Source organism: Macaca fascicularis, chromosome 7 (genome assembly GCF_037993035.2).
Source record: "Macaca fascicularis isolate 582-1 chromosome 7, T2T-MFA8v1.1".
NCBI lineage: Eukaryota > Metazoa > Chordata > Mammalia > Primates > Cercopithecidae > Macaca > Macaca fascicularis.
The window spans coordinates 162,296,080-162,322,887 of NC_088381.1; the positions used below are offsets into that span (position 1 = coordinate 162,296,080).

Sequence of the window (26,808 nt, forward strand, 5' to 3'; positions counted from 1 at the left end):
CAGTTACCTCCAATCCGGGCCCCTCCCACAACATGTGGGGATTATTACAGTTCAAGGTGAGATTTGGGTAGGGACACAGAGCTAAACTATATTGTGAGAGTAAATATTTTATTAAAATATTTGAAAAATATTCTATCTTAATGTCTCAGTATTATTTTCAGTTGAGGGAGAACTGTAGGTTTAATGAAATACCTCCTAGAGTTCTTGGTTAGAAAAAGGTGCTTATTATTGTTATTTATACTTAAAATAGAAACTGAAAAAATTTACTATATAATAACACATCTATAAAGAGAAAATGGAAGCAGAACATATTTTAACAAATGTTTCAGATATTTGCGTAGAGAAGAGATCTTATTTGTGGGACTCAAAACAGGTTTCAAGATGATTATGTCATTTGAGACGAAACTTAAGGTATGCTAGGATTTTGACAGGCAGAGATGTGTATAGAATAACATTCCATTCACAGTACCAGTCATAAATAAAAGATGATTGTTGATGTTTTCAGGGAGCAACAGCTGACTAGTTTGGCTGAAGTGTGGAGTGGGTATAATGGAGTGGTGTTAGATGAAACTGTAAGGAGGTCGGGCGCAGTGGCTCACACCTGTAATCCCAGCACTTTGGGAGGCCAAGGTGGGCAGATCATGAGGTCAGGAGATCAAGATCATCCTGGCTAACATGGTGAAACCTCATCTCTACTAAAAATACAAAAAAAAAAAAAAAAATTAACCGGGCGTGGTGGCAGACGCCTGTAGTCCCAGCTACTCGGGAGGCTGAGGCAGGAGAATGGCATGAACCTGGGAGGTGGAGCTTGCAGAGAGCCGAGATTGCACCACTGCACTCGAGCCTGGGCGAGAGAGCAAGAGTCCATCTCAGAAAAAACAAAAACCGAAACAAAAAAAACCCCAAAAACAAACAAACAAAAACTGTAAGGAAAGGTCAGAATCAGAACTTAGAATGCCAGGTTGGATACTTTTTACTTAACGCGACTCCACTATTCATTGTGTGGGGACTTCTGCCTGTCTTCAGTTATACTACTCAAAACTGTTCGGGAAAGTCTGAGAAACTGTCACAGCCAAGGAGAGCTAAGGAGAACTAACAAGTAAATGTGATATAGTATCCTGGATGGGATCCTGAGACAGAAAAAGTTGTTATTAGATAAAATAACAACTACTATGGCTTTTAGTTAATAATGTATCAGCATTGGTTCATTAAATATGATAAATATTGCATACTTATGTAAGCTGTTAATAGAGGAAATTGGGTGAAGGGGATATATGAGAATTATTTATTCTGTTGTGTCAATTTTTCTGTAAATCAAAACTATTCTGAAAAAGACAGTTTATTTTAAAAAATAACATTTACAGTATCTTCAAAAACAGTGCTCAAGGACAAATTTAACAAAATGTGCTAGAGATACATAAAAAATTTAAAATACTGCTAAAAGAAGCTAAAGACCTAAGTAAATGGAGAAATATAACATGTTTATGGATTGAAAAACTTAATATTGTTCCAGTGTCAGTTTTTTTCTGAATTGATCCAGAGATTCAGTGAAATCCTAGTTAAAATTCTGGTAGTCTTTCTGCAGAAATTTATAAGCTGATTCTAAAAATCTGTATTGAAATGCAAAAGGACCCCAATGTAGCCAAAATAGTTTTGAAAAAGAAAAAAGCTGGAGAACTTAAATATAAATTTGATTTCAACAATTACTATAAAATTCTGGTAATCGAGGCATTGTGTTCTATGTTGTCATACATAGTCAGTTGATTTTAACAAAGGCTTCAAGATAAATCAATAGTGATAGAATAATATTTTTTAAAATGGTGCCGGATGGACCAACTCCTTGAAAGACGCAATTCATCCAGGCACATTGGCTCACGCCTGTAATCCCATCAATTTGGGAGGCAGAGACAGGTGGATCACCTGAAGTCAGGAGTTCAAGACCAGCCCGACCAATATGGCGAAACCCCGTCTCTACTAAAAATACAAAAATCAGCTGGGTGTGGTGGCATGTGCCTATAGTCCCAGCTACTTGGGAGGCTGAGACAGGATAATTGCTTGAACCTGGGAGGCGGAGGTTGCAGTGAGCCAAGATCATGCCAGTGCACTCCAGCCTGGGAGACAGAGCAAGACTCCATCTCAAAAAAAAAAAAAAAAAAAAGAGAGAGAGAGAGAGACACGATTCAAAACTCACAGAAGAAGAAATAGACCACAGGAAGGGGAACATCACACATCGGGGCCTATTGTGGGGAGGGGGGAGGGATAGCATTAGGAGATATACGTAATGTAAATAATGAGTTAATGGGTGCAGCACACCAACATGGCACATGTGTACATATGTAACAAAGCTGCATGTTGGGCACATGTACCCTAGAACGTAAAGTATAATAATAAAAAAAAGAATAGACAATCTGAATAGGCTTATATCTATTAAAGAAATTGAATCAGTAATTAGTAATCTTCCAAAACAGAAAGCATCTAGCCCAGATGGGTTCACTGATAAATTCTATCAAATATTTAAGGAATAAATTATACCAGTTATCTACAATCTCTTTAACAAGATAGAAGCAATGGGAATACACCCTAACTCATTCTGTGAGGTCAGCATTACCCTACTACCAAAATCAAAGTCATTCCAAGAAAAGAATAATACATACCAACATCTCTCATGACCACAAATGCAAAAATCGTCAAAAAATATTAGCAACTCAAATCCAACAATATATAAAAAGAATTATACACCAAAACTGAGTAGGATTTATACCAGTTGTAGAAGACTAATTCACCATTTGAAGAACACTTAATGTAATATATCACACTAACAGGCCACGGAAGAAAAATCACGTGATCATAGTAATACATGAAGAAAAGACATTTGACCAAACCCAACACCTATTCATGATAAAAACCGTAAGTAAGCTAGGAATAGAGAACTTCCTCAACTTGATAAGGAAAATCTACAAAAAACCTGCAGATAACATCACAGTAGTGAGGAACTAGAAGCATTCCCCCTAAGATCAGGAACAAGACAATGATGTCCTCCCGTCACCATTCCTTTTTACCATCATACCGGAAGTTCTAGAAAAGGAAAGAAAAGATATACTGATTTTGGAAGGAAGAACTCAAATTGTCTTTGGTCACAGATAACACGATCATCTATGTAGAAAATACACAAGAATTGACAAAAACACTTCTGGAACTAAGAAGTGATTATGGTGAAGATGCAGAATATAAGGTTAATATTCTGTAAGGTTAATGTGCAAAGTTCAATATGTCCTGTATTCCAGCATTGAACAAGTAGGAATTTAAAATTAAAAGCAAAATACCATTTACTATTAGCACTCAGAAAAATGAAATAGGCATAATTCTAACAAAATACGTACGAGATCTATATAAGGAAAACTACAAAACTCTGATAGGAGAAATCAAAGAACCAAATAAAGAAGGAGATATCTCATGTTTATTGCTAGAAAGACTCAATATTGTCAAGATGTCAGTTCTTCCCAACTTGATCTATAAACTAAATGCAGTCTCAGTCAAAATCCCAACGAGTTATTTGGTAGATATCAACAAACTGATTCCAAAGTTTACCTAGAGAAGAAAAGTCCCAGAATAGCCAACATAATAATGACAAAGAACAAAGCTGGAAGATTGACACCACCTGACTTCAGGACTTACTATAAAGCTACAGCAATCAAGACAGTGTGGTATTGGCAAAAGAATAGTCAAACAGATTGAAGAAACAGAATAGGGAGCCCAGAAATAGACCCATGTAAGTATAGTCACATGATCATTAACAAAGGAACAAGGCCAATACAATGGAGAAAAGATAGTCTTTTCAAACAAATGCAGCTGGAACAATAAGACACCCACATGCAAAAAAAAAAAAAAAAAAAAAAAAAAATATATATATATATATATATATATATATATATATATCTTTTACACCCTTCACAAAAATTTATTCAAACATGAATCGCTGTTCTAAATGTAAAATGCAAAACTATAAAATTCCTAGAAGATAACATAGGAGAAAATCTAGATGACCTTGCTTATAGTAATGATATTTTAGATACCATGTCAAAGGCACAATCTATGAAATAAAGAATAAGCTGAAATTCATTAAAATTAAAACTACTATTTGAAAAATACTGTCAAGAGAATGAGAAGGCAAGCCACCGACTGGGAGAAAATGTTTGCAAAACACATAATCTGATAAAGGACTTTTATCCAAAATATACAAAAAACTTGTAAAACTCGACAGTAGGAAAACTAACAACCTGATTAAAAAATGGGCAAAGACTTGAACAGATACCTCACTGAAGAAGATATGTCAATGGAAAATAAGCATATGCAAAGGTGTTCATCATATGTCATCAGGTTTGTGCAAATTAAAACAATGAAGTCCCATGACACACCTATTAGAATGGTCAAAATCCGAAATGCTGACAACAAATGCTGGTGAGGATGTGAAGCAACGGGAACTCTCATTCGTTGCTGGTGGCAATACAAAATGGTACAGCCACTATGGAACATCAGTTTGGTAGTTTCTTACAAAACCAAACATACTCTTACCATATGATCTAGCAGTCGTGCTCCTTGGTTTTTATCCACAGGAGTTGAAAACTTACGTCCGCACAAAAATCTGAGCATGAGTGTTTATATCAGCTTTATTCATAATTGCCAAAATTTGGAAACAAACAAGTTGTTCTTCAGTAGGTAGATGAATAAACAAACTGTGGTACATCCAGACAGTGGAATATTATGCAGTGCTAAAATGAAATGAGCTATCAGGCCATGAAAAGACATGAAGGAACTTTTAATACATACTACTAAGTGAAAGAAGCACATTGAAAAGGTAGCATTCCAACTATGTGACATTCTGGAAAAGATAAAACTATGGAGACAGTAAAATGATAAGTAGTTGTCAGGGGTTTGGGGGAAGGAGAATTGAATAGATGGAGCACAGATAATTTTTAGGGCAGTGAAAACACTCTGTATGATACCAAAATGATAGAAACATGTCATTTATATATTGTCCAAATTCATAGCATGTATGCCATTAAGAGTGAACCCTAATGTGAACTATGGGCTTTGGGTGGTAATGATGTATCAATGTGGGTTCATCAATGCAACAAATGTACCACTGGTGGGAGACATTGAAGTTGGGAGGCTGTGTATGACTGGGAAGATATGGGAGATCTCTGTACCTTCTGCTCAACTGTGCTGTAAACTTAAAACTGTTCTAAAAAATAAAGTCTACTTAAAAAGTGGTGCTGGAACCATTGGATATCCATATTAAAGAAACAAAAACCAAAACAAACCCTAAACCTTAATTCTTTGTTAAATTTGTATAAATTTAAGGCATACAAGTACAGTTTTATTACATGGATATACATGGATATATTACATAGTGGTAAAGTCTGGGCATTTAGTGTAACCTAATAGTGTACATTTTACCTATTAAGCAATTTCTCATCCATCACCCCTTCTGACACTCCCACCCTTCCTAGTCTCCAGTGACGAGTATTCTACATTCCGTGACCACATGTACACGTTACTTAGCTCCCACTTATAAGTGAAAACATGCAGTATCTGACTTTCCGTTCCTGTGAATCTCAAGTCTTATCACCATACACAAAATTATACTATACTCAAAATGTATTGTAAACCTAAACATAAAAGCGTCTATATTTTCTAAAGAAAATATAGCAGAAAGTCTTTGTGATTTTGGAATACACAAAGATTTATCTTGACCATAAAGCAAAAATATTAACATACTGGACTTAATCAAAATTAAAGCATCTGGGCTTTGAAGTAGAGCATTAAAAAATAAAAAGCAAGGCATAGATATGGAGGAAATATTCATAGAATATAAACCAAAGAATTTGTATCCAGAATATACAAAGATGCCTTAACAAAAATTAGGCAACCAATTTTAAAATGGGAAAAAGGTTTGAACATGAACTTCACAAAAGATACACAAGTAAGTACATGAAAAGATGCTTAACATCCTAATCATTAGGGAAATGGAAATTTAAAAGCAGTAAGAAAAGCACCCAAGGAGGTGCCACTTCACACTTGCTAGAATGTCTGAAACTAGAAAGACTCACAATATGAAGTGTATGTGAGGATGTGGAGTAACTCTCCAGAATACTCATGTTCCTGGCAGAAATGTCAGGAAAGAAAAGAAATTCTGGACATCAATTTGGCAGTTTCTTGTGAAGTTAAATATGTATTTAGTATATGACCCAGCAGTTCCACTCCTATGCATTTACTGAGAAGAAACTAAAACATATGTCCACACACAGACTTGTACATGAGTGTTCATAGCAGCTTTATTTGTAATATATAAAAACTGGAAAAAATAGAAATGTCTATCAACAGATATTATGGGTAAACAAATTTTGACATATTCACACAATACCAGTCAGAAATAGGAATGAAGTATTGATACATAAAACATGAATGAATTTCAAAATTATGCTGAATGAAAGAAGCCAGACAGAAAAGAGTATATACTGTATGTTCATTTATATAAAATTCTAGACAATACAAACTATTTTATAGTTGACAGGAGTGGTTTGGAGAGGGCGGAGGAGGATCATGATGGGGTATGAGGGACTGTTTCATAGTGATAGACATGCTCACATCTTGATTGTGGTGATGACTTCATGGGGGTGTACATATGTCAAAACCTTAACTTCTTGCGGTTTGTTGTATGTAAATTTTACCCTCATAAAATTGACTTAAAAAGTGAAAAAGTCAGCTATCATTAACCTTTTCTTCTCTTTGGTTACCCTCTTTCTTAGTATATTTGATATATCTGACTTTATATGTATTACTTTCAGATGATTCATTCCGGACTCGTAATGCCAGTAGTGTTCCACCTTCCTTTTCTCCTAATACTCCCTTACCAAGTACTTCCCGTGGGACAGGTAACTCAGTTGATCCCAAGAGCAGTGGAAGTAAAGATACACAACCACGGAAGGCTACCTTGTAAGTAATCAAGTGATGTCAGACTGAGTGTATTATCCTACTCTTTTTCTCAACAGACTTTCCTTCCCACTTAAGTACTTTCCAAAGAATAGAAAATGTCTATAATGAGGAAATGTTATAAATTAAAGGGTATTACTGTCACATGTGACTCTGTTATGTTAGTTTATATAGAATAACTTACATTTGGCAAAGGCATTGTAACCTTAGGAAATCAACAGGAAACATTTAAATGGCTCCCACTAATATCTGAAATCTAATTTTTTTCTATGAAATGTTTACATTTAGGGAATTTGTCTCTAAGAAGGCATCCCTTTAAACACCTAGCTTAAGGATATGGTATTTAATCACCCAGTGTGCAGAAAGATGGGTACAGCTGATGTCACGTTAAGAAATAAGTGGCAGCATGGAACCCAGAATTGTGAGTTCAGTAAACTGGAGAGGTTTACAGACTATACTTATGTCTTGAAGTTGAAGTTATAAAGGGCCTCCATTTTCCTTTTCCCCCATGATTCCTTTTAAAGTGCTATTTGTATCTTGTTTGATTTGTTGAAGTCTTTCTTTTAGCTTAAATATTTAAGAAAGGGGTACCATAAAAATCACCTTGATAAGAGACTGTATCAAGTTATAAATGATTCTGCCAGGATACCCAAACCGTAGTTACAAGTTAGCTATTTCATATAGGACACCTGAACCTTCTGGTTGGAACAGACTTTTAACAATATTTAGATGTTCTTTTAAACATATTTTAGTGAATGCATGGGCATTTTTGAATAAAGTTTCTTAAATGCATTCTTTTGCAAAAACTCTGTGCTGGAGTCCCTTTTAGGATCTGATTTAGGCTGTTTTGCATTGCTATAAAGAAATACCTGGGCTGGGTAATTTATGAAGAAAAGAGGTTTAATTGGCTCATAGTTCTGCAGACTTCACAGGAAGCATAGCGGCATCTGCTTCTGGGGAAGCTTCAGGAGGCTTATTATCCTGCTAGATGGCGAAGCAGGAGCAGGCACATCACATGGTAAAAGTAGGAGCAGGAGAGAGAGAGAGTGGGGTTGGGGGAGGTGCCACACACTTTTAAATGATCAGATCTTGCGAGAACTCACTATCACAAAGAAAACACAAAGCCATGAGGGATCAGCCCCCATGATCCAAATACCTCCCACCAGGCCCCACCTCTAGCATTGTGGATTACAATTCAACATGAGATTTGGGCAGGGACAAACATCCAAACTATATGTATTCCAAAGTTTAATTGGTCGTTGGGTATATGCCCAACTTCATTCAAAATTTAGAAATAAGTTTAGAAATAAATTTATTGACTAGCGCTCACGGAAAGAGAACCAATGTACTATTACAAAAACATAATAGTAATAGAAAAAAATGAACATTGATATTACAGGTTAGTGTCAATGCAGAGTGTACTTTTATTTACAGAGAATGCTCTTTAGCTATACAGTTATTGCTCCCATGATTATACTATGGAAGTTCCACTTAAAAGTCATGAAAGGTCCAGGTGCAGTGGCTCATGCCTGTAATCCCAACAATTTGGGAGGCCAAGGCAGGTGGATTATCTGAGGTCAGGAGTTTGAGACCAGCCTGGCCAACATGGTGAAACCCTGCCTCTACTAAAAAAATACAAAAATTAGCCAAGCGTGGTGTCGTGCTCCTGTAATCCCAGCTACTCAGGAGGCTGAGGCAGGAGAATCGCTTCAACTCGGGAGGCAGAGGTTGCGGTGAGCTGAGATCGCGCCACTGCACTCCGGCCTGGGCAACAAGAGTGAAACTCCGTCTCAAAAAAAAAAAAAAAAAAAAAAAGTGATGAAAACAGAGGCAGGACACGGTAATGGTGTATAGAGAGCCTTGTGTGTCTTGTTCCCGGCAGCAGCTAAGTGGCTGTGCAAAGTTCAGCTCAGTGCACTGACCCTCACTGTGCATATCTGTCACATGACAGGGCCGCCTCATGGTTCCTCCTTCTTTAAGGTGCCTTCTAGCTCTGGCATCCTGAAATCCTCTTGTTATTTATTTATTTATTTTTTTTTTTTGAGACAGAGTCTCGCTCTGTCACCCAGGCTGGAGTGCAGTGGTGCAATCTCAGCTCACTGCAAGCTCCGCCTCCTGGGTTTACGCCATTCTCCTGCCTCAGCCTCCCGAGTAGCTGGGACTACAGGCGCCCGCCACTTCGCCCGGCTAGTTTTTTTTGTATTTTTTAGTAGAAATGGGGTTTCACCGTGTTAGCCAGGATGGTCTCGATTTCCTGACCTTGTGATCTGCTCGTCTCGGCCTCCCAAAGTGCTGGGATTATAGGCTTGAGGCACCGCGCCCGACCCTGAAATCCTGTTTATTACCCTAAACCCTCTTCCTCAGAAAAGATTGCCCTGAAATTCTTCTGTTGAAGAGCATATTTAGTAACTTCAAAAGTAATGTATTCTCTTGTCCACTTATTATTTTTCTAAATGCCATGGGCATTTTTTACAGTAAAGACTGTTGAAACCCAGTATATTTATGCCAGTTCTCCTTTATTTCAGATTACTCTCTTTATCTGTTCTTTCATTGTTGAGCATGCTTTTCCTTTTCATAGACTGAATTTTTTCTTGTTCAACATACATAGTATGTAGTTATTTATATAATTTATATATGTATAAATGATTAAAAAGTGAATCTAGAAACAAACATTTTGATAACAAATCATATCAGGTTTAGTCTTTTCTGATTCTAAAGGAGGCATGTTGATATCCACAGTTGCTTTTTTAACTTGTGACTGGATATACAAGTTTGTAATTATATTTCCATCTGATGCGGCACTTATATGGATCTCTCTTGAGTGCACACTGCCACATGGCTGGATGGGTGATGATATCCACATTGGTCTTTCTTCTGTAAAATAGTATCCACTATTCAAAACAGGCCATATCCAAATGAAAATACATTCTTTTCATTTAAAATAAGCCTGTGAGGTGATTTTGGAAAGTATAAATTATCTCAATTTTTGCTTCTCAAATTCTATGCAATACATTCCTCAGCTTTTCAGTGTCATTGAGATGACACATTTGGTATTTAGGAATATTAGTGTCTTAAAGGAAGCACAGGTATGTATTATATCTTGTCTCTTAAGGCAGTTCATATATTTATGCCTGTGTCACTTCCATTATGGTTATACAAAATTTAAAATGTAGGAAAAGATGAATTAAATTGAATGCTATGTTATATATACACAGAATTTTTGGCAAGTAAAGATAATTCCAAGTAATCTTTAATGTGTAATTCATTTTTTCCATTAATCAGACTTCTCATGTATTAGATTTATTCAAAGTAGAGTATCTATATATTTTTAATTTACTTTGTACACATAATAACATTTTTCATATTTTTTTCTTTTTCTCCCTTTCTTATTCCCTCCTTCCCCACCCTCCCTCTCTTCCTTCATTTCTTTCTTCCCAAAGAAAATCCAGAAAATCCAATCCTTAAATCAACTGCTTGATGAAGGAGGCAAAACAAAGGCAGCAGAAGATAATGTGGTTGGTGCACAAAAGCTAAAGCAATGGTTGGGGCTTTGTTTTTAGGTTTTGGGGTCTTTTTTTGTTGTTGTTAATGAGTGGAAAGAGAGACATAATGACAGCTGATGTTAAACTTTCCATATTTCAAATTAGATTCCCTAGGAGGTATAATATATATTTCTTGAGTAATAATGTGGTTACAGAATTCCAGTGTTATAGTGAAGTGTAATGAAAAACATCTCTAGGTATGTGCTTTAACCACTGCTGTAAAAGAGACAAGTCTGCATTTATTTGTGCAGGAAACCAGCTATTTAATTGTTCTAAAGTTTTAGCATTTAAAAATCGTATGAAAGTCTACATCAGCTGAAATCGTCCTAGCTTCATAATCACTTGGAGGGGGACTTGGAAGGTAAGAAAGATACTGCATTTTCTCATGACTCTCCAAGCCCACTTGAAAAGTCACACTGAAAGGATGCAAATAGCCGTCTGCGATTTTGGCAGCCCTCCGGATTGTGGTGTCAATATGTTGTACCCGGACATTCCCAAATTTAAATTTGGCAATGAAAATTCCACAAAGATTTCTGATAACTTTGAGCTATAAATACCTTAAAAATAATAGATTGATGATTTTCTTTATTTCCTAGAGAATTTATTTTATAAATACTTTGTTTACATTTTAGATTGTATTTGTCCTTATTTAATTTAAAATGATGAATCTAGTCTGAATCAGCTGTTATTCCAAGCTATCATGCTTAAGCTATGTCAACAGCATTTATTTGTACTAATGCTAATATTTCCATCAAAATTTGCCTGTGGAATATATACAGTTCTTAATTTTAAACTGTCAGTTCTTGAGATATACTGTATGAAGCTATTGTCAGCTTCTCTATTTCAAAATGCAATCAGCATATAACTATATTGATATTAGAAAATATTTGTTTTTTAAAATGTATCGATGTATGATAAAGATGATCTAATTTGTGAATGCATATGTGTGTGTGGTTCCTTTTTATAATGTGAAATAATGAATAATGAATTTACTCAAAATAAAACATAGGTTAATGAGATACCTGTGTTTGTGAAAAAAGTTTTAAATACTCTCCTGCAGTTTTTATTCTATAATTAAAGAGTAAGATAGTTCAGTTTTAGGTAGTGAAAAAAAGAAATATACCAGTGTCAACTATAAGAGCATAGTTACTCAGTGTGAGACCTTTTCATGCCATTTGTTTTCCTTTTTCCATCCATATGGCTTCTTTTTTGGCTATTTTTAGTGATTCTTCGTAATATCCTTTGCCAAAGGACAACCAGGTAAATGGAATTGTTACTACTCGTTTTGTCAGTAGTTAAAATTCAGTAGGTATGAGAAATTTGACAGTACTGGTTAAAGTAATCAGTACACTCGCTGTGGATTTCATTTAACTGTTTTCATCATGTCTCCTACTAGCACCAATAATGTGGAACTGAATATATTAAGATCTGGAGAATTTGGTACAGAATGAGACATCAAAATTGCATCAGTTTTTTTTGGTGCTTTGATTCATAGCATTCTATTAATTTAATAAAATGGAGAATTTCAATTTATTTGTTATAATAAATTTAGCAGAATTACAAGCTTTTACTTTCCCATGATGCAAATGGGAGAAGGGAAACTGATTTGACAGAGAAAAACTACTGCTTATAAAGTTCAGGAATGTAGGGCAGTCAATTGCAATCTTAGTCCTAGGTATTAAATTATCAAACCGTTAATCAAAATTACTTTTGGAAGTTTTTAACAGAACATGACATTTCCTAAAATCTTTGAAATATTTGTTAAAATTATATTTCCAAGGACAGATATGTAGAAACAGGATAAAAAGCAAATTAGTGACAGTTATGAATATCTACATGTATCTCCATTTATATCAAAAACAAGATGGATACTTTTGTGAAAACTCTCAGTTTAACAACTTATCAAATTAATCCTTTAAACGAGTTGTATGGCAAAGAAAAATCTCCCTCCATCTGTAGCTGTCGGGAAAAGGGACATCTTCATCATTTTGTTAATTACTAAAACTTGCATTTTAAGAATAAGTCCAAGAATTTCACTAGTTAGCCTTACAGCTAACTGTAGAGCTCACTGTTACTGCAGAAATGGAGATAGGTCTATAAAGGATTTACCATATAGAGGTTAAATAAGGAGCACATGAAATTTTTCTTTATAACCTCATACACATTTAAAAAAATCATTTCTATTATTTGACTTCCTAAGCTTGAATATCTTAGTCTGGAGATGAGTCAGTTTTGCCATACAATTAGTGGATATATGAGAAATCTTTGAATTGAAATGAAACAGGCTCTTCAACTGGAGTAGAAGTTTTACAATGAGGATAAAATGAATTAGATTAAGTCAGTAACCTGTTCTCAGTTGTTACAGCATGTATGTGTGAGAATGTGTGGTTGAGTGTGTCTGTGTAGGAACAATTTTTAAGACTCGACACTTGGCCAGGTGTGGTGTCTCACACCTGTAATCCCAGCTTTGGGAGGCTGAGGTGGGTGGATCACAAGGTCAGGAGATCAAGACAATCCTGGTTAACATGGTGAAACCCTGTCTCTACTTAAAATACAAAAAATTAGCCGGGTGTGGTGGTAGACGCCTGTAGTCCCAGCTACTTGGGAGGCTGAGGCAGGAGAATGCCATGAACCTGGGAGGCAGAGGTTGCAGTGAGCCGAGATCGTGCCATTGCACTCCAGCCTGGGCGACAGAGCAAGACTCCGTCTCAAAAACAAAACAAAACAAAAAAACTCAACACTTACATATAGTGAAGACTTGTACATTGTTAAGATTTTCCCCGCTCAGTTGGAAACCCCGAATTTGTGTGTGTGTGTATTTGTGTGAGGTAAATTACATTTTTTATTGGTCTGCATTTTTCTGTCATGCCTGTGTACTCGGGAAATCTGAAACTGAGTGTCTTAGGAACTTCTTAAAGCAAATATGGGGGAACATTAAAAAGTATATTTAAAACATAGAATAGGTCCATTTTCTACCTTAAAGAGTAGTGTGTTAAATACAATGATTATGCTGTTGTTGCTTTGCAGTGTATATGGTGGGAAGAAGGCAGGAGTTTGTTATCTGCATGCTGTATGAATCCTTCAATAATAATGTACCTTTTTATAACTGGGTTTGGCCATATTGATTTCAGTGAGTATTATGCTCTCACAGACTTAATTTTCCAGATTTCATCTCTTAAAAGTGGGAAATTTGACTGGATTCTACTTTATTCCTCTACTATTTTTCCACAAACAAATCTGACTAATTGAACACAAACAGGGTGACTTAAGAATGTCAGTTAGAGTTAGTCCTCTGTCTTTGGCCCTCCAGGGCCTAGAATTGCCTGTCCCTTCATAAGTGTCAATTAGTGCTGTTGGAATGAATACAGGAATGAATTTTATTTTATTAATATGCAGTCTAAGTACTGACTTTTCATCATTCCAAAACCTGGAATTCCAAAACCTGGAATGATGAAAAGACTGTATTTAGGCTGCATATTAATATTATTACCTATTCACATTACTCTGGATTATATTAAATAATCAATAAATGAATTTTAGATTTTTTAAAACATTAGATAGCAGACAGACAGAAATCCAATTAGGCATTTAACATAGTTGACACTGTAAGTTAGCTCTATTCAGGATTCTCTGAATATGGTCTTTTCTGTTTCTGTGACAGAAAATGACTGCCTAAGGAAGATCAGGGATATTTACAATTTCCCTTTTCACCCTGGGACAAAGTTTGTGCTTATATTCTGTTTAACCCCCATGGGTAGCTATAGTTCATGCTGTTTACCTGGTCCCCGTCAGATGTTTTAGATGGAAGGAAGGAAGAGTAAAAGGGCTTGGGGACTAGACTCAGGAAAGGTAGGCCTCTGACTCTGCCATTCTCACACTGGAAGACCTTGGACAAGTGTTTTCTTCCCACTGGTATATAAGGTATGACTTATCCACTAGATGCAGAAGACACAGTGCCTAAGGCCGACAGTACTGTAAGGGCCCACGAAGGTGTTTTACTTATCGCCATATGCTAGACAAATAACTTTGAAGCCAGTTACGCAATTTCAAAAGACGAATATATTCATCTTTCTACCAATGCAGCCATAAAACATATATATCTTCATGAAGGAAAGGAGTCTACGAGGTTAAAAGTGCCTAGGGCCCATGAAAGTAAGAATGTGGACCTGTTTCTGGGTCCCTCTTTCTTTCTTTTGTAAAATGAAGGTATTGAACTAGATGATCTGTGGTTCAGCCAATGCCTCTGCCAAGCGATTTGATGCACCATGGAAGTAGATGCTGTGATCAGGACTGATTAGAGCTATTTTTCTTCTGATGTCATCAGCAATTATTATGACTCCATAATAGATTAAAATAAAACACTTATGTTGCACCAGAGAGAAGTAAAGAGAGAGAAGCACATGACTCAAGGAGATAAAGCCCAAAGGCTTTATCTCGACATAGTGTTCTCATCTACAACTTTTTAAAAATCCAAATATGTGAGCAACAGAGAAAAGATATTCTACCCAGCTAGTCTTCAGCCAAATAACTAAGGCTGTTAGAAACAGGCTTAAAATACCAGACGGATTACACAAACATCTTTAAAAAAAAATCAATGTAATGCTTTTGTAGTAGTCCTCCCTTATCCATGGTTTTGCTTTCTGTAGTCTCAGTTAACTGTGGTCAACCATGGTCTGAAAACATTAAATGAAAAATTCCAGAAATAAACAATCTAAAAGTTTTAAGTGGCATGCCATTCTGAGTAGTGGGATGGAATCTTGCATCGTCCTGCTCTGTCCCACCCAGGATGTGAATTCTCCCCTTGCCCAATGTCTCCACACTGTCTGTGCTCCTCGCCTGTGAGTCACTTAGTAGCCTTCTCTATAGTCAGTTTGACTGTTAGGGTATTGCAGTGCCTGCATTCAAGTAACTTGTTTTACTTAATGTTGTTATTATTGTTGTTAATCTCTTACTGTGCCTAATTTATAAATTAAACTTTATCATAGGTATGTATGTATAGGAAACAATATATATAAGGTTCAGCACTGTCCACCATTTCAGGCATCTGCTGGGGGTCTTTGAATGTATACCCCTCAGATAAGTGGGGACTACTATATTTGAGAACACCCTAAACTAGTTAAGAACAAAAGGAACACTCTCCCCTGCCATCCATTGCTGGTATCCTGTGTGGATTTGATACCTCAGATTCAGCATCTACTGCAGCACAAAGTGCTTATGCACATCCTGAATTATAGGACAGTCGGATTCACCACCCTTCCCAGAAACAGAAGCATTCCAGAGGTTTCTTCATAGATCATGAAATGAAATGGCCGGTTCACTTTGATGACAGGAGGCATGGAATAAGCAATAATTTCTGACAAGGTTCCTGCCACTGCCTCAGTGCCCCTTTCATCAACTTCAATCACTGTTCTTTGTAAAACCTGGAAAAGGAAATAGTGTGAAAAACCATTTGTGTGGCAGTGCAAAGGAGGAATTAAATGAGCCCCTTGAAATTCTTCACAGTGGTCCTACCCATGGGATCATGCTACTGGGATTTAGTGGAGCAGGCCCATCTACATTAAGAGCAGTGGTCTGGGGTTTCACCAGGGACTGCACAGGAGTCTCCAACAATACCAGAAGACCTCAGGAACCCAATGTGAAGTATTGTGGAATATGTGAAACACATTCCAGGCGTGGACTCAGGATGCACTCATGCATCAAATCTTTATTGAGCGTGTGCTTTATACTACTAATTGTTGAGCTGAGCTGGTGCTCCTAAAAGGTTTTCAAGCTGCCTGGATCCCTTGAGTCCTCTGACTTTCCTTTTTGGCAGGCAAGGTGGAGGCAGGGAATGGCTAGTCTTCCGTATCAGCTTCCCAGCACCTGGTACTACTCTGAGGCATTTTCTGGGCCAAGCCCAGGGGTCCCTGGAGCCTTCCTGAATTCTGGCTGCCTATATTGTGGCTGCTTGCTATGTTTGGGAGACCCTTTTTTACAGAAACAGGATGTGATATGAGTGATGTACCTATATAATTACTGTGTTATAATAGAGAATAAAAACATACACTGATTTTCACTCCAGAAAATTCCCTAATTTCCTAGAGGAAAATTAACTCTCCAGAGCAAACAGAGGGAGAATATTTAATGGTTTACAATTTAAATTTCATGATGACCCTTTGTAAATCAGCCGTGCGTTTCAGTTTTTCATGTGTTCATAGCAGAAACACTTTCAGGTGCTGGTCTGCAGGGTTGTTTTATTTAATTGTCTTATGTCTCTTGAGGTGGTAAAACCTGATTCCAGGCCACGGTTACCCTACTGTGTCCTACTTAAGTGGATGCCATTTTTAGTCTCTCTTGGAATTGAAAATTGCAATTGTAAGAGAAAATATTAGCCAAACCACACAACTAAGGAAGAATGTAGAGAGATGTAGCTGCCATTTGGAAATGTGTGGGAGCATTTTTATAGTGATGACTGGAGTTTCCTACTGGCATTAGTGAACATGGGTCAGCAGTGCTAACCAGTTCCCTGCAACATGCACAACTGCTCTGAACAACAAGCAGTTCCCCTCAAAACCAAGAACCTTTCCACTGAGAAACACTGAGTAACTGAAGGGATTCTATGTGGATGGTGACTAAATTTGTTCTTAGTTTTAGAAATAGAACTAGGACCAAAAAGTATGAGGTAGAAGTTACAGGTCTCTCTCTCTCTCTCTCTCTCTCTCTCTATATATATATATATATGTATGTATGTATGTATGTATGTATGTATATATGTATGTGTATATATACACATACACATATATACACATATATATATAAACAATTTTAGCTATTGTGGATTAGGCAGCTTTTCAAAGAAATGGTGAGTTTGCTGTCACTGGAAGCATGAAGAGGAAGAGATAAAAGTTGGAGGGCTATTTCATAGGGCTATGGAGGGGATTTCAACAAGGAGGGAGAAGTTGGGCTAGATGATGTCTAGGGGTTTCTTTCATTGTAAAGGTGGTGTAATTTCATGAACTATTCAAGTTGTATTCAACATAAATGATGACGTATCTGTAAACCAGTTCTATTTCAGGGGCAAATTTCTCCCTGAGCACTTAAGCAGAAGGAGAGAGGTCTACTTAAAATAAATTAGTTGAAAAGGTATTTTAATAAAGTTGCTTGAAATTCTTAAAACATCCAACCTGGGTGCTATTTCAAGTATTTGGGATGTAAATATAATTTTCCACTACACTTAGGTATTTTATCAAAGTTAAATGGTTTGTAAAAACATTTGTTTTGGTGACATTTCATGCTGAGGTTGGGCTCTGATGAAAGATCCTGACTTACCCTGGATACTTGGAGATTTCTTCCAGTAGCTGAGAGTTCACTAAGGTCAGCCCAGGGTGAGAAGATTCTTCTGATTCCCATCTGCTTAAGCAGCTCATGCATCTCATACTTCTGATCTAGCTTGAACTTTGGAAAGAAAACTTCCATGTTTCTGTGGTACGAGAACAGATAATGGTGAAATGTAGACAAAGCCATAGTCTATGGACACCAAAAAGGTCACAATTTTTGTTCTTTAAGATTGTTTCCATTAATGAGTCTTTCAGTTGACTATGAAGTTCATGCCATTCTTTTACAATTTCCTATTTCAGGGAAAATATTTCTAGCTTATCAAATAGTACTTCAGCTTCAGGGAACGAGTTTTATTCCTCAGCCAATGACTCACATTCTCTTTAGCAAAGTACTTATGTGTTCATTTCCCTATGTTTTAAAAACAACCTGAGATAACAGCTGCTTTCAGCAACCCTGCAGACTCCTGGATGATGACTGTTTTCGGCTCCTGGATTCTGCAGACCCAAGGAGTCTGGGGATGGATGGGAAGGGGAACAAAGAAAACTTTAAACCTCTCCCCATCTTTAGCCAGAGAAACTCTGATACCATCTATTTTGTATACTGGAGTCCTCCTTTGAAAATATGTTGCTTGGAAAGATGAGTTCTGTGGCTCAAAAAAAAAATAATTGAGGACATGACGTATCTTGAAGATTAATTTATAAAGTTATTCATTCAGCAAACATTTCTTGAGGGCTTATGATGTTTGGGGTTCTTTGTTAGGTGCTAAGATATGAAGAAAAATGAAAGAAGAATAATGAAGATAAAACTAACCCCAGGGACCTTTAGCTGGACTCGTCTCTGCCAAAATCTGAGTCACGGGATTCAGAAGCCATAGCCATGGAATTTATATTGCAGCCATTTTCATTGTACTCCAATAGGTGTATTAACTTACTGGGCAGACATTTGAGTGCCCACTCTGCTTTCTGTTCCTCTCCTCTCTATGTACAGACCCCAACCCTGTCATGCGTCTAGATTCTAGTTCTATGCTGATGACTGAATTTATATCTCCGGCCTGGACCTCACCCTAGACTCCAGATCCACCTGTCGTCTTGACATCTCAACTTGGATGTCTAATAGATATTTCTGATCTAAGTGTTTAAGAGTGAACTTCTGCACTTACCCCAGAACTGTTCCTCCCCATTTCAGTAAATGGCAAATCTGTCCTTCCAGTTGCTAAGGCCAAAAACTTTGCAATCACCTTTGACACCTCTCTCACCCACATGCAGTCCGTTAGCAGATCCTGCCAACTCTCACTTCCTGATAGATCCAGAATCCAGCAACTTCTCATCACTTCCACTACCACTACCACCACCGCAGTCCAGGTAGGAGCATCTCTACCTGGATTGCTAGTAACCTTCTAACCAGTCTCCTTTGCTTCCATCCTTACCCCCTAGTATCTTTTATCAACACAGGAGCTTATGTGATCCTTTAAAAACAGAAGTCAAATCAGGTTGCTCCTCTACTCAGAACCATCCAGTGGCTTGCTGCCTCTCCCAGGAAAAGCCCAAGTCTTTTCTGGGGACTGTAAGGTGGGATCCTGGTGACTGGGCCCCTGGTTCCACTCTGATCTCATCTTCAACTGCTGAAGCTCCACTTGCCTCCTTGCTCTTCTTCAAACCCACCAGGTACACTCCCATTCCAGAACTTGTACGATTCTGCCTGTAACATAACATTTCTCTCCCCGAATATATCCACATGGTTTATCCTTCATCTTTAGATGTTTGCTTACTGTTACCTTCTTGGAGTGGCCTTCCCTAACCTCCATCTGCATCCTGATGATGCTCCCTGTTCCATTCCCTGCATTATTACCTATTTTTAATTTGTTCTTTGTCTTCCTTCAATAGAATGTAAGCTCCATGAGGGCAGACTAATTTTTCCTGTTTTGTTTGCTGATGAATTCCTGGCATCATACTTTTATCACGGTAGCAGAACGTGAAATACTGGTGGACTCAATGAATGATCAGCCAGGCACTCTGTGACAGATGTTGGGGATAGAGTGGAAAAAAAGACAAATGCTGCCCTGCCCTCAGGAAGCTTATAGCTCACTGGAGGAGATGGGCATTAAATCACAGTGCATTCAACGAAATTCTGCTGAGTGTTTGCAAGTATGGAAAGGTAGAGTTTGTATAGGATGTGGGCAAGAGTTGTACCTGGTTTTCATGTTTCTGAGCCATGTCTCCACCAAGTCTGTGGTCAGGTAGTCTTCAAGAGCGAGGTGGTCACCCATTTTCTCCATGAGGACCACCAGCATGGTGGCATTTCCTTGGTAGGGCAGTTTGAGGACATGACAATGAAAATTCTTGTCAAAGGTGGAGGCAAACTTGCCTGCACCATACATCATGGACACCTTAATGGTCTTGTACTTGTCTAGGTGGAAAGTGTCGGCTTCGGTGAAGACAGGGTCAAATGGGGTCAGCCATTTCCCTGAACAAGTGAGAGAAGAACTCATTGCAGAAATCCCCTCTTTGAAAAGCATTGTTCTTGCTCAAATAATAAAGAGGGAACCTTCTATCTCACTTCTCATTCCAAGTCGTTCCCTAATTGGGTTTGCTTTTCCACAGCTCAGGCAGGCAAAATAAATTTCCCCAAAATAGCTTTTCCCCGGCCTCTAGCCCAGCTAACAAAATACAGCTCCACTTGCAGGCCCTATTGGGAATCGCACACGAAAGCAGGGAAATGTTTCCTAACAATCCCTGGCTTCCCTCATTGTCCTGGACCCGAACAAAATCCACAGTCTTTCCCTCATAGTTGGCTCCAGCTTAGAGAAAAGCCTTTGCCTGGCACCTCTGACTGCCACTTTGTCTCATTCACACCAGGCACAAGCACATGCAGAGTCCAAGGTGGCAGGAGTGACACTTCTCACTTACCCACTGTTTAATGTGGTTCTGAGAGAAGGCCCCACAATGCAGAGGCCACCAGCAGGGAGGTACATGACTCTCCACACAAATGTCTGCCCTGGGGGTGTGGCCTGGCTGGTTGTAAAGTGGCTTCCCCTGCCGGGGCTTTGCAAGTCTGGTGCCAGCTCTGCGAAAGTGGCATCCAGCCCATATCTAGTACCCCATTAGGGAGGCAGGGCTGGACAGAACCTAGGATCAGGAGGTCAGGAGGTTCTTGTTTGGGTTTTGCCTCTGCCACTTATTGTGTGACCTTGATCAGGCTAACCTCTGAGCTGCTTTGATCTTTAGAAAGGAGACAACAACTCCTGCTCTACCTGCTGATTGACAGTTAGAAAGAACAAGTAAACCATAGATACTCAGTGTCTGCTATGTGCCAAGTCCATCTGGGCACTTTACATTCATTGTCTCATTTAACCTCTAACTCTATAGTAGGTGGAGTGTCACTGTTTTCTATAATAAGAATCTAAGGGCAGAGAGGTGGTCAAAAAAGTAAAAATGAAGGAGCAGTGATTCACTTCTAAATCCCCCAGATAATCCCCCCACCTCCCTCTTTTTTGGAATGACCCTGTGCTTCTGAACATCAGAGGGGAGCTGTGTAGAGTACTTTGAAAATTATAAGGACTACAAGCACATAGGATGCCAGGGCAGGACCTCAAGTGACTGTTCAATATGTGTATCAACCTGTATTTGAAACCTGAAAACACATTCATAGAAAATCATTTAGCGTTAACCCTATGCTGGCCTAACGGAAGGAAAGGGAGAGACAGTTGTAGGACCCTGTGGCCTTGGGAGAGCAGAATATTATCAAAGTACCTTTGAACAAGATGTAATCCACAAGAATTAATTTGGTTTCAGGATAAATCTCATCAAACAGTTTGGGCATTTTCCCCTGAGTCTCTTTGTTAATGTAATGATTCATGAGCCTTTTGGCCTGTGAGGCATTGTGAAAATTCATGAGCACACACTCTGTATCAAAATACCTCTTGGATAAATTGAGGAAGAGCTCTTTGACATCAAAATCCTTGTGGATGAAGGCAAAACTCCCCTGTGTGAGGCCCAGTTCCAAGTTGTGGGAGAGGGTCTCTCTGAGTCCCTTAAAGAGGGAGGGCAGGAGCCCGGGCTTGGTGCTGTTCAGGGACTGCAAGTGGAGCCCTGTCTTGATCTGGGCTTCGGTCGGCCCTGTGGCCCCCAGCATCAAGCCTGCCATGGCCAAGGACACGCCAAATGGAGAGAAGACCATGTTGCCATCGTGCCTCATGGAGATCTTTCGCAGCAGGCTGAATCCGAAGTTTGAAGTCTCCTTGGCAAGCTGCTGCCCACTAGCTATCAGCCAGGCTTTCTCCTCCTCACCGGCCTTCTCGCTGGCCTCCTCCTCATCCTCCTCTTCCTCCCTGGGAGCCTGCACTACCCCGCCGGTCTGGTTCTGAAGGGCCGGGGCCTCTGGCGACTGAGGACTGGGGGCCAAGCTGGGTACCAACCACACCTGTGCCAGGAGGACGGAGAGCAGGAGGCTTGGCACCACCTTCATGTGGTCGGCTGCAGAGGCCAAGGAGTGCCTCCCCTCAGCTGCAAGACTTCCTGTGGAGAGAAGAGGATAGAGATGGTTTTAATGCCTCCTAAAGTGTCTTAGTGGATAGTAAAAGCTTCTTCAGGGACCCTGCCTCCTTCCTGTGGCTCAAGTAGGTTAGCCCTGTCCCAGGGAGACCTGAAGCGAGTGTGGGTGACATTTGCTCACCCAATGAGGGGACATTATTTCACAGAGCAAAACCTCCTCTAGTTCCCATTCCCTGCCCAGCTGTCAGGCAGCTCTCGGTCCTGACCCCTTTTTTATTCATCCCATCTCCTTCCTGAGGGCTAGGGCAAGAGACCTCGCTCTGGGAGCAGGAGGCAGCACAGAAGGTGGGGGTCTGAGCAGGTGGAATCAGGGGTCCTCACACACCTTTCCCTGATCTGCTTCGTTCATTGCCCTGACCCTCCGGCCATCAGGCTGCCCATCCAGATGGGTGGCCGGCCTTGCCCTGTGCCCTGTTTGGCTGGGGATTGGAGTGCCTGCATGCCTGTTAGGCAAGGAAGGGGGAAAGTATTGGAGCTTCCCTGGATTTTTGATCAAAATTCTCTTCGCACTGCACCTCTGCCACACAGTTCCTTGGACGTCTTCCTTCCTTCCTATAGCTGCGGCTCCCAGGTAGCAGGAGGCCCCGCAATTCATACAACCCACTGCTGGGCTCCCTCCACTGTGGCCTCATAGAGCCCTCCCAGCCACCTGGGCTGCCTGCTGGCTCTCACTGCCCCCGGCTGCACAGCGTGGGAGCCACACTTCCTCACCATTCGCTGTCCCCTTCTCTGTTGCCTTTTAGGCTCCCTCCACATCCTTGGACACAGAGCCTGGCTCCTGAACACTTGTATGATTTCCATCCAAATACATGGCTTGGGGCTGGGCTGGGCCACCTGGCTGTGTCCCAACTCAGTTCTGGTGCTGAGCCACACTGCAGGCCTGATCCCAGAGGCTGACTGAGCAGGACCCCCAGGACACCTGCCCTCCCTCATCCTCTCTCTGGGCCCACTGCCCTGGGAGGGTCTGCGTGGGGTCGGCCACCCAGCCCAGTGAGCGCAGGGTGGATGCTGCGGGCCTCATGAGAGTTCCCATCCGCAGAGACCCTTATTCTTGACCAAGGTCACCTGCAGCAAAATGTGACAGGCAGGGAACTCCCAGGCGTCTTCTCCCTGATGCAGGGACTGAGTCCTTATCTATGCGTGGGACAAAACCGCCTCCAGCGCCGGGGCCCAGCATGTTGCTCCTTGTTTAGGCTGAATGGCACCCGAGAATTCAGGGCCTCACTCTGCAGTCTGAACGGCACTCCCCTCTGCCTTAAAGAAGCAGTGAAATACTTCCACTGTGTTTCCCAAAGGACACTGTTGAGGAAACTCTTTTTGACTCTAAATGGCAAGCCTGTGTTCAATAGGTCACTCAAGTATTGTAAATGTTGGGGAAATAGCTCTTTCAGTGTAAACGCAGCCCAGTTTCATGCTTTTATTGTTATGGATTGAATGTGTTCCCCCAGAATTCATAAGTTGAAGCCCTAACCCCCATTGTGATTGCAGTAGAGTTGAGGCCCTTGGGAGGTGATTAGGTTTGGATGAGGTCATGAGGGCAAGGCTCCTGTGATAGCAGTAGTGCTGTTATAAGAAGAAGAGAGACCAGACTTCCCCTCCGCACCTCCTTGCCATGGGAGGACACGGTGAGAAGATGGCCATCTGCAAGCCAAGAAGATGGCCCTCCAGAATCCGGCCACACTGGCCCCCTGACTCGGACTTTCAGCCTCCAAAACTGTGAAAAATCAATGGCTGTTGGAGCCACCCAGTCTGTGGTGTTTTGTTAGAGGAGGCTGAGCTAAGACGATTACGTGGCATCATTTAATGCTACTTTCTACATGAAGACCACACAGAATACTCCTGAATTCAAGGTTAGTTCTCCCTGTCACAGTGGTCGGGAAATTAGCCCAGCACGCCAACCAGATGTCACCGCTTCCAAATGCTGAGTCTTACCTTCCTGTTCTTGAAGCTTGTCCTACAGTCTGCAGAGTGGTAGCCCAGTCATTCCTGGGCGCTCCTGAACAGGTATCCCCTAAGGTCTTTGTAAGGTCTTTGCTCATCTACTCAACCCTTCGAAGTCTAGGCCAGGAGTTCAGGGGGCGCTCCTGGACTAGGACACCATCCAGCATGGTGAGGACGCACCTTCCTAGACAGAGCCCGGGCAGTAAGCAACCACCAGCTCACCCGCCACTTCTCAGCCCTGGGAGAGCACACACCCCTCCTCCCCTCAGCCCTGGGAAGGGGAGCCCTGCTTACTCCGGCAGCGAGTTGCGGTGGGTGAAATACCAAGCCTTTCAAGCCTCTTTCCCTTGGCCTCCTTCCTGCAGAGGATCCCCTTGTGTCTATAATTCACCTCTCACCGCGCTCCAGCTCCTGGTCTGTATGTGCAGTCCCCATGGAGTGCAGGATTGAGGCCTTTGCACTGCTCAGCCACGCAGCCCTCACGTTGGAGCCCACCCAGAGATGATACCATCTCTCCCGGTCCCTCCCTGATTAGACTCGTTGAAGGTCTCCTGTAACCCACTACCTCTTACCAGTGTGTGGCCTTGGGTCCTGGAAATGTCCTTCATTCAGAGCAGAAACCAAAGCTTCAGCTTTGCAGCTGAGAACCTTCAGCAAATATTTGCTATTCCAAAGTATGATTCCCTGTGGGACGGTTACTGATTAACATCCTGCTTGTGATGGTGGAATTTTCGGAAAACCAAAGACCAAGTGGGAGGCTTCCCATACTCCCCAGCTCCTCCTGTAACCCAGAATACGACCCAAATCCCATCGCAAGAGCTTCTGCCTTGCAACTCAAGGCTTCGCCCCAGTAAGATTCAGCTCCTTCTGGGTGGCACGTTGGGGATTTCTCTTGAGCTGTTCCAGGTGCTGAACACCTCGAGAAAGAAGGCACTGGGGGGTCCCGTGTATGCTTCCTGAGTCCCCAACCCAGTGCTGGACACTGTGGGGATGTCGGTTGGGGGGCACAGCAGAGATGTTCAGGACCTGCTCTCTCAGCCCTCAAGTCAGTCCAGTGTGGGAAGCAGACGGGTAAATCACTACTTAGAGTACATAGCTCCTTTCAAGGTAAATTTCCTGCTTTGCAATGTTTCTGTACTTGAGACTGAATCCTTGGGTACTCAGAGTTGAGGCTGGTGGAGACCCTTTATGGGAAAACTTCTCAGACTTCGCAGACTCTCTTTTTTAAAATATATAAATAAATATTTTGTTATGTGCCCCTTACTACTACCCTTGAAGTGAAATGTATAGCTAACATAACCTACCCACAAAATTAAAAAAAACAATGCTGTAACGATAATGTGGAGGCATAATAAAAGAGAATAATGTGTCCCTGAATATGGCAGTGCTGTGGTCTAAGGGCCTGGGCAGGGGCAGTGAGACCACCCAATATGGAGCCCGCAGGAGGCCGCATGTAAGATGCTCACTGCTGGCCAGTCAACACGACAACCAATGTTACTGCCAGGGATAGAGTTTTCAAAATGGTAAATAATGCTTGGTAAAGTTTCAAACAAACAAAATACAGATCTTTCCCTGATTTACACGGTCATTGTCTTCACAGAAAATGCAGTGTGTAGTAAAACCTTGGATAAACATTGTATTTTTATATGAAACAAAGCAGCCCCAGGACTGAGATTCTAGGCTCAGATAATGCCACGTGAACTTGAGGTGGACATGTGAGTCCTGGGGGACCTGGCGGCCTCTTCATCGTGGGAGACTGCCCTGCGTGTTCTGGTATGTCTGGCATTGCTCACCCTCAATCCTTAAATGCTAGTAGCACTCCCCACAAACGTTTGTGAAGAGCAGTAGTATCCCAACAAGTTTCCAGGGTGTTCCTTTCCGGCAGTACCTGCTCTGTTGATAGGCAGTTCTTTAAGAGGTGAAAGTGAGGGTGTAGAGGGGCCAGGCTGGACCCACGCCATGCATATGAGCCAGCCTTGGCCTGCCCATCCAGGTCGAGCTCTGCAGCTGAGGGATTGTGGATTCGCAAAAAGCAGGGGCACTTCCTCCAGGCTTGGGAAGGTGTCTGCTTTGCTAAATGTCTGAGCGGAGCTAGCGAGTGTGCAGGTCTTAGGGCACAGGGCTTCTTTTATTTATTTATTTATTTATTTATTTATTTATTTTGAGATGGAGTCTTGCCCTGTCACCCAGTCTGGAATGCAATGGCATGATTTCGGCTCACTGTAACCTCTGCCTCCTGGGTTCAAACGATTCTCCTGCCCCAGCCTCCCGAGTAACTGGGATTACAGGTGCCCACCACTATGCCTAGCTAATTTTTGTATTTTTAGTAGAGACGAGGTTTCACCATGTTGGCCAGGCTGGTCATGAACTCCTGACCTTGTAATCCACCTGCCTCTGCCTCCCAAAGTGCTGGGATTATGGAGGCATGAGCCACCACGTCCGGCCAGGGCACAGGGTTTCAGAAA

General features: G+C 40.7%; 2 protein-coding genes across 9 annotated transcripts in view; one reads left to right on the forward strand and one right to left on the reverse strand.

Annotated features, from left to right (window-relative positions):
• Positions 1–11,476, forward strand: part of PPP4R4 (protein phosphatase 4 regulatory subunit 4) — a 105,888-nt gene extending 94,412 nt beyond the window's left edge. For all 6 annotated transcript variants that reach the window (XM_065549304.2, XM_073998154.1, XM_073998153.1 and 3 more), the window contains 2 exons: positions 6,849–6,996; positions 10,434–11,476. In XM_065549304.2, the coding sequence (XP_065405376.1) occupies positions 6,849–6,996; positions 10,434–10,458 (173 nt within the window). In that variant the 3' untranslated portion in view covers positions 10,459–11,476. The remainder of the gene's footprint in view (positions 1–6,848; positions 6,997–10,433) is intronic.
• Positions 11,477–14,574: 3,098 nt separating this feature from the next.
• On the reverse strand, positions 14,575–24,995 carry SERPINA10 (serpin family A member 10). 3 transcript variants are annotated; one of them, XM_005562101.5, is made up of 5 exons: positions 24,916–24,995; positions 21,602–22,366; positions 20,042–20,315; positions 17,844–17,994; positions 14,575–15,955 (listed from the first exon to the last, which is right to left on the reverse strand). In XM_005562101.5, exons 2-5 carry the CDS (start codon positions 22,314–22,316, stop codon positions 15,764–15,766), a joined length of 1,332 nt encoding a protein of 443 aa, XP_005562158.3. In that variant the 5' UTR covers positions 22,317–22,366; positions 24,916–24,995; the 3' UTR covers positions 14,575–15,763. The 3 variants fall into 3 exon arrangements, with proteins under 3 accessions (XP_005562158.3, XP_015309659.3, XP_005562159.3); XM_015454173.4 differs by having other exon boundaries at positions 24,638–24,995; XM_005562102.5 differs by having other exon boundaries at positions 24,335–24,995.
• Between the last annotated feature and the right edge of the window lie 1,813 nt (positions 24,996–26,808).

What these genes read in the sequence shown, in the direction of transcription:
- SERPINA10 (XM_005562101.5), bottom strand. Translation starts at nt 22,316, where the DNA reads ATGAAGGTGGTGCCAAGCCTCCTGCTCTCCGTCCTCCTGGCACAGGTG. An exon ending in GGATTACATCTTGTTCAAAG is followed by an intron (nt 20,316 to 21,601) that starts GTACTTTGATAA and finishes TCACTTGTTCAG; the next exon opens with GGAAATGGCTGACCCCATTT. An exon ending in GAAATCTCCAAGTATCCAGG is followed by an intron (nt 15,956 to 17,843) that starts GTAAGTCAGGAT and finishes TTCCTTTTCCAG; the next exon opens with GTTTTACAAAGAACAGTGAT.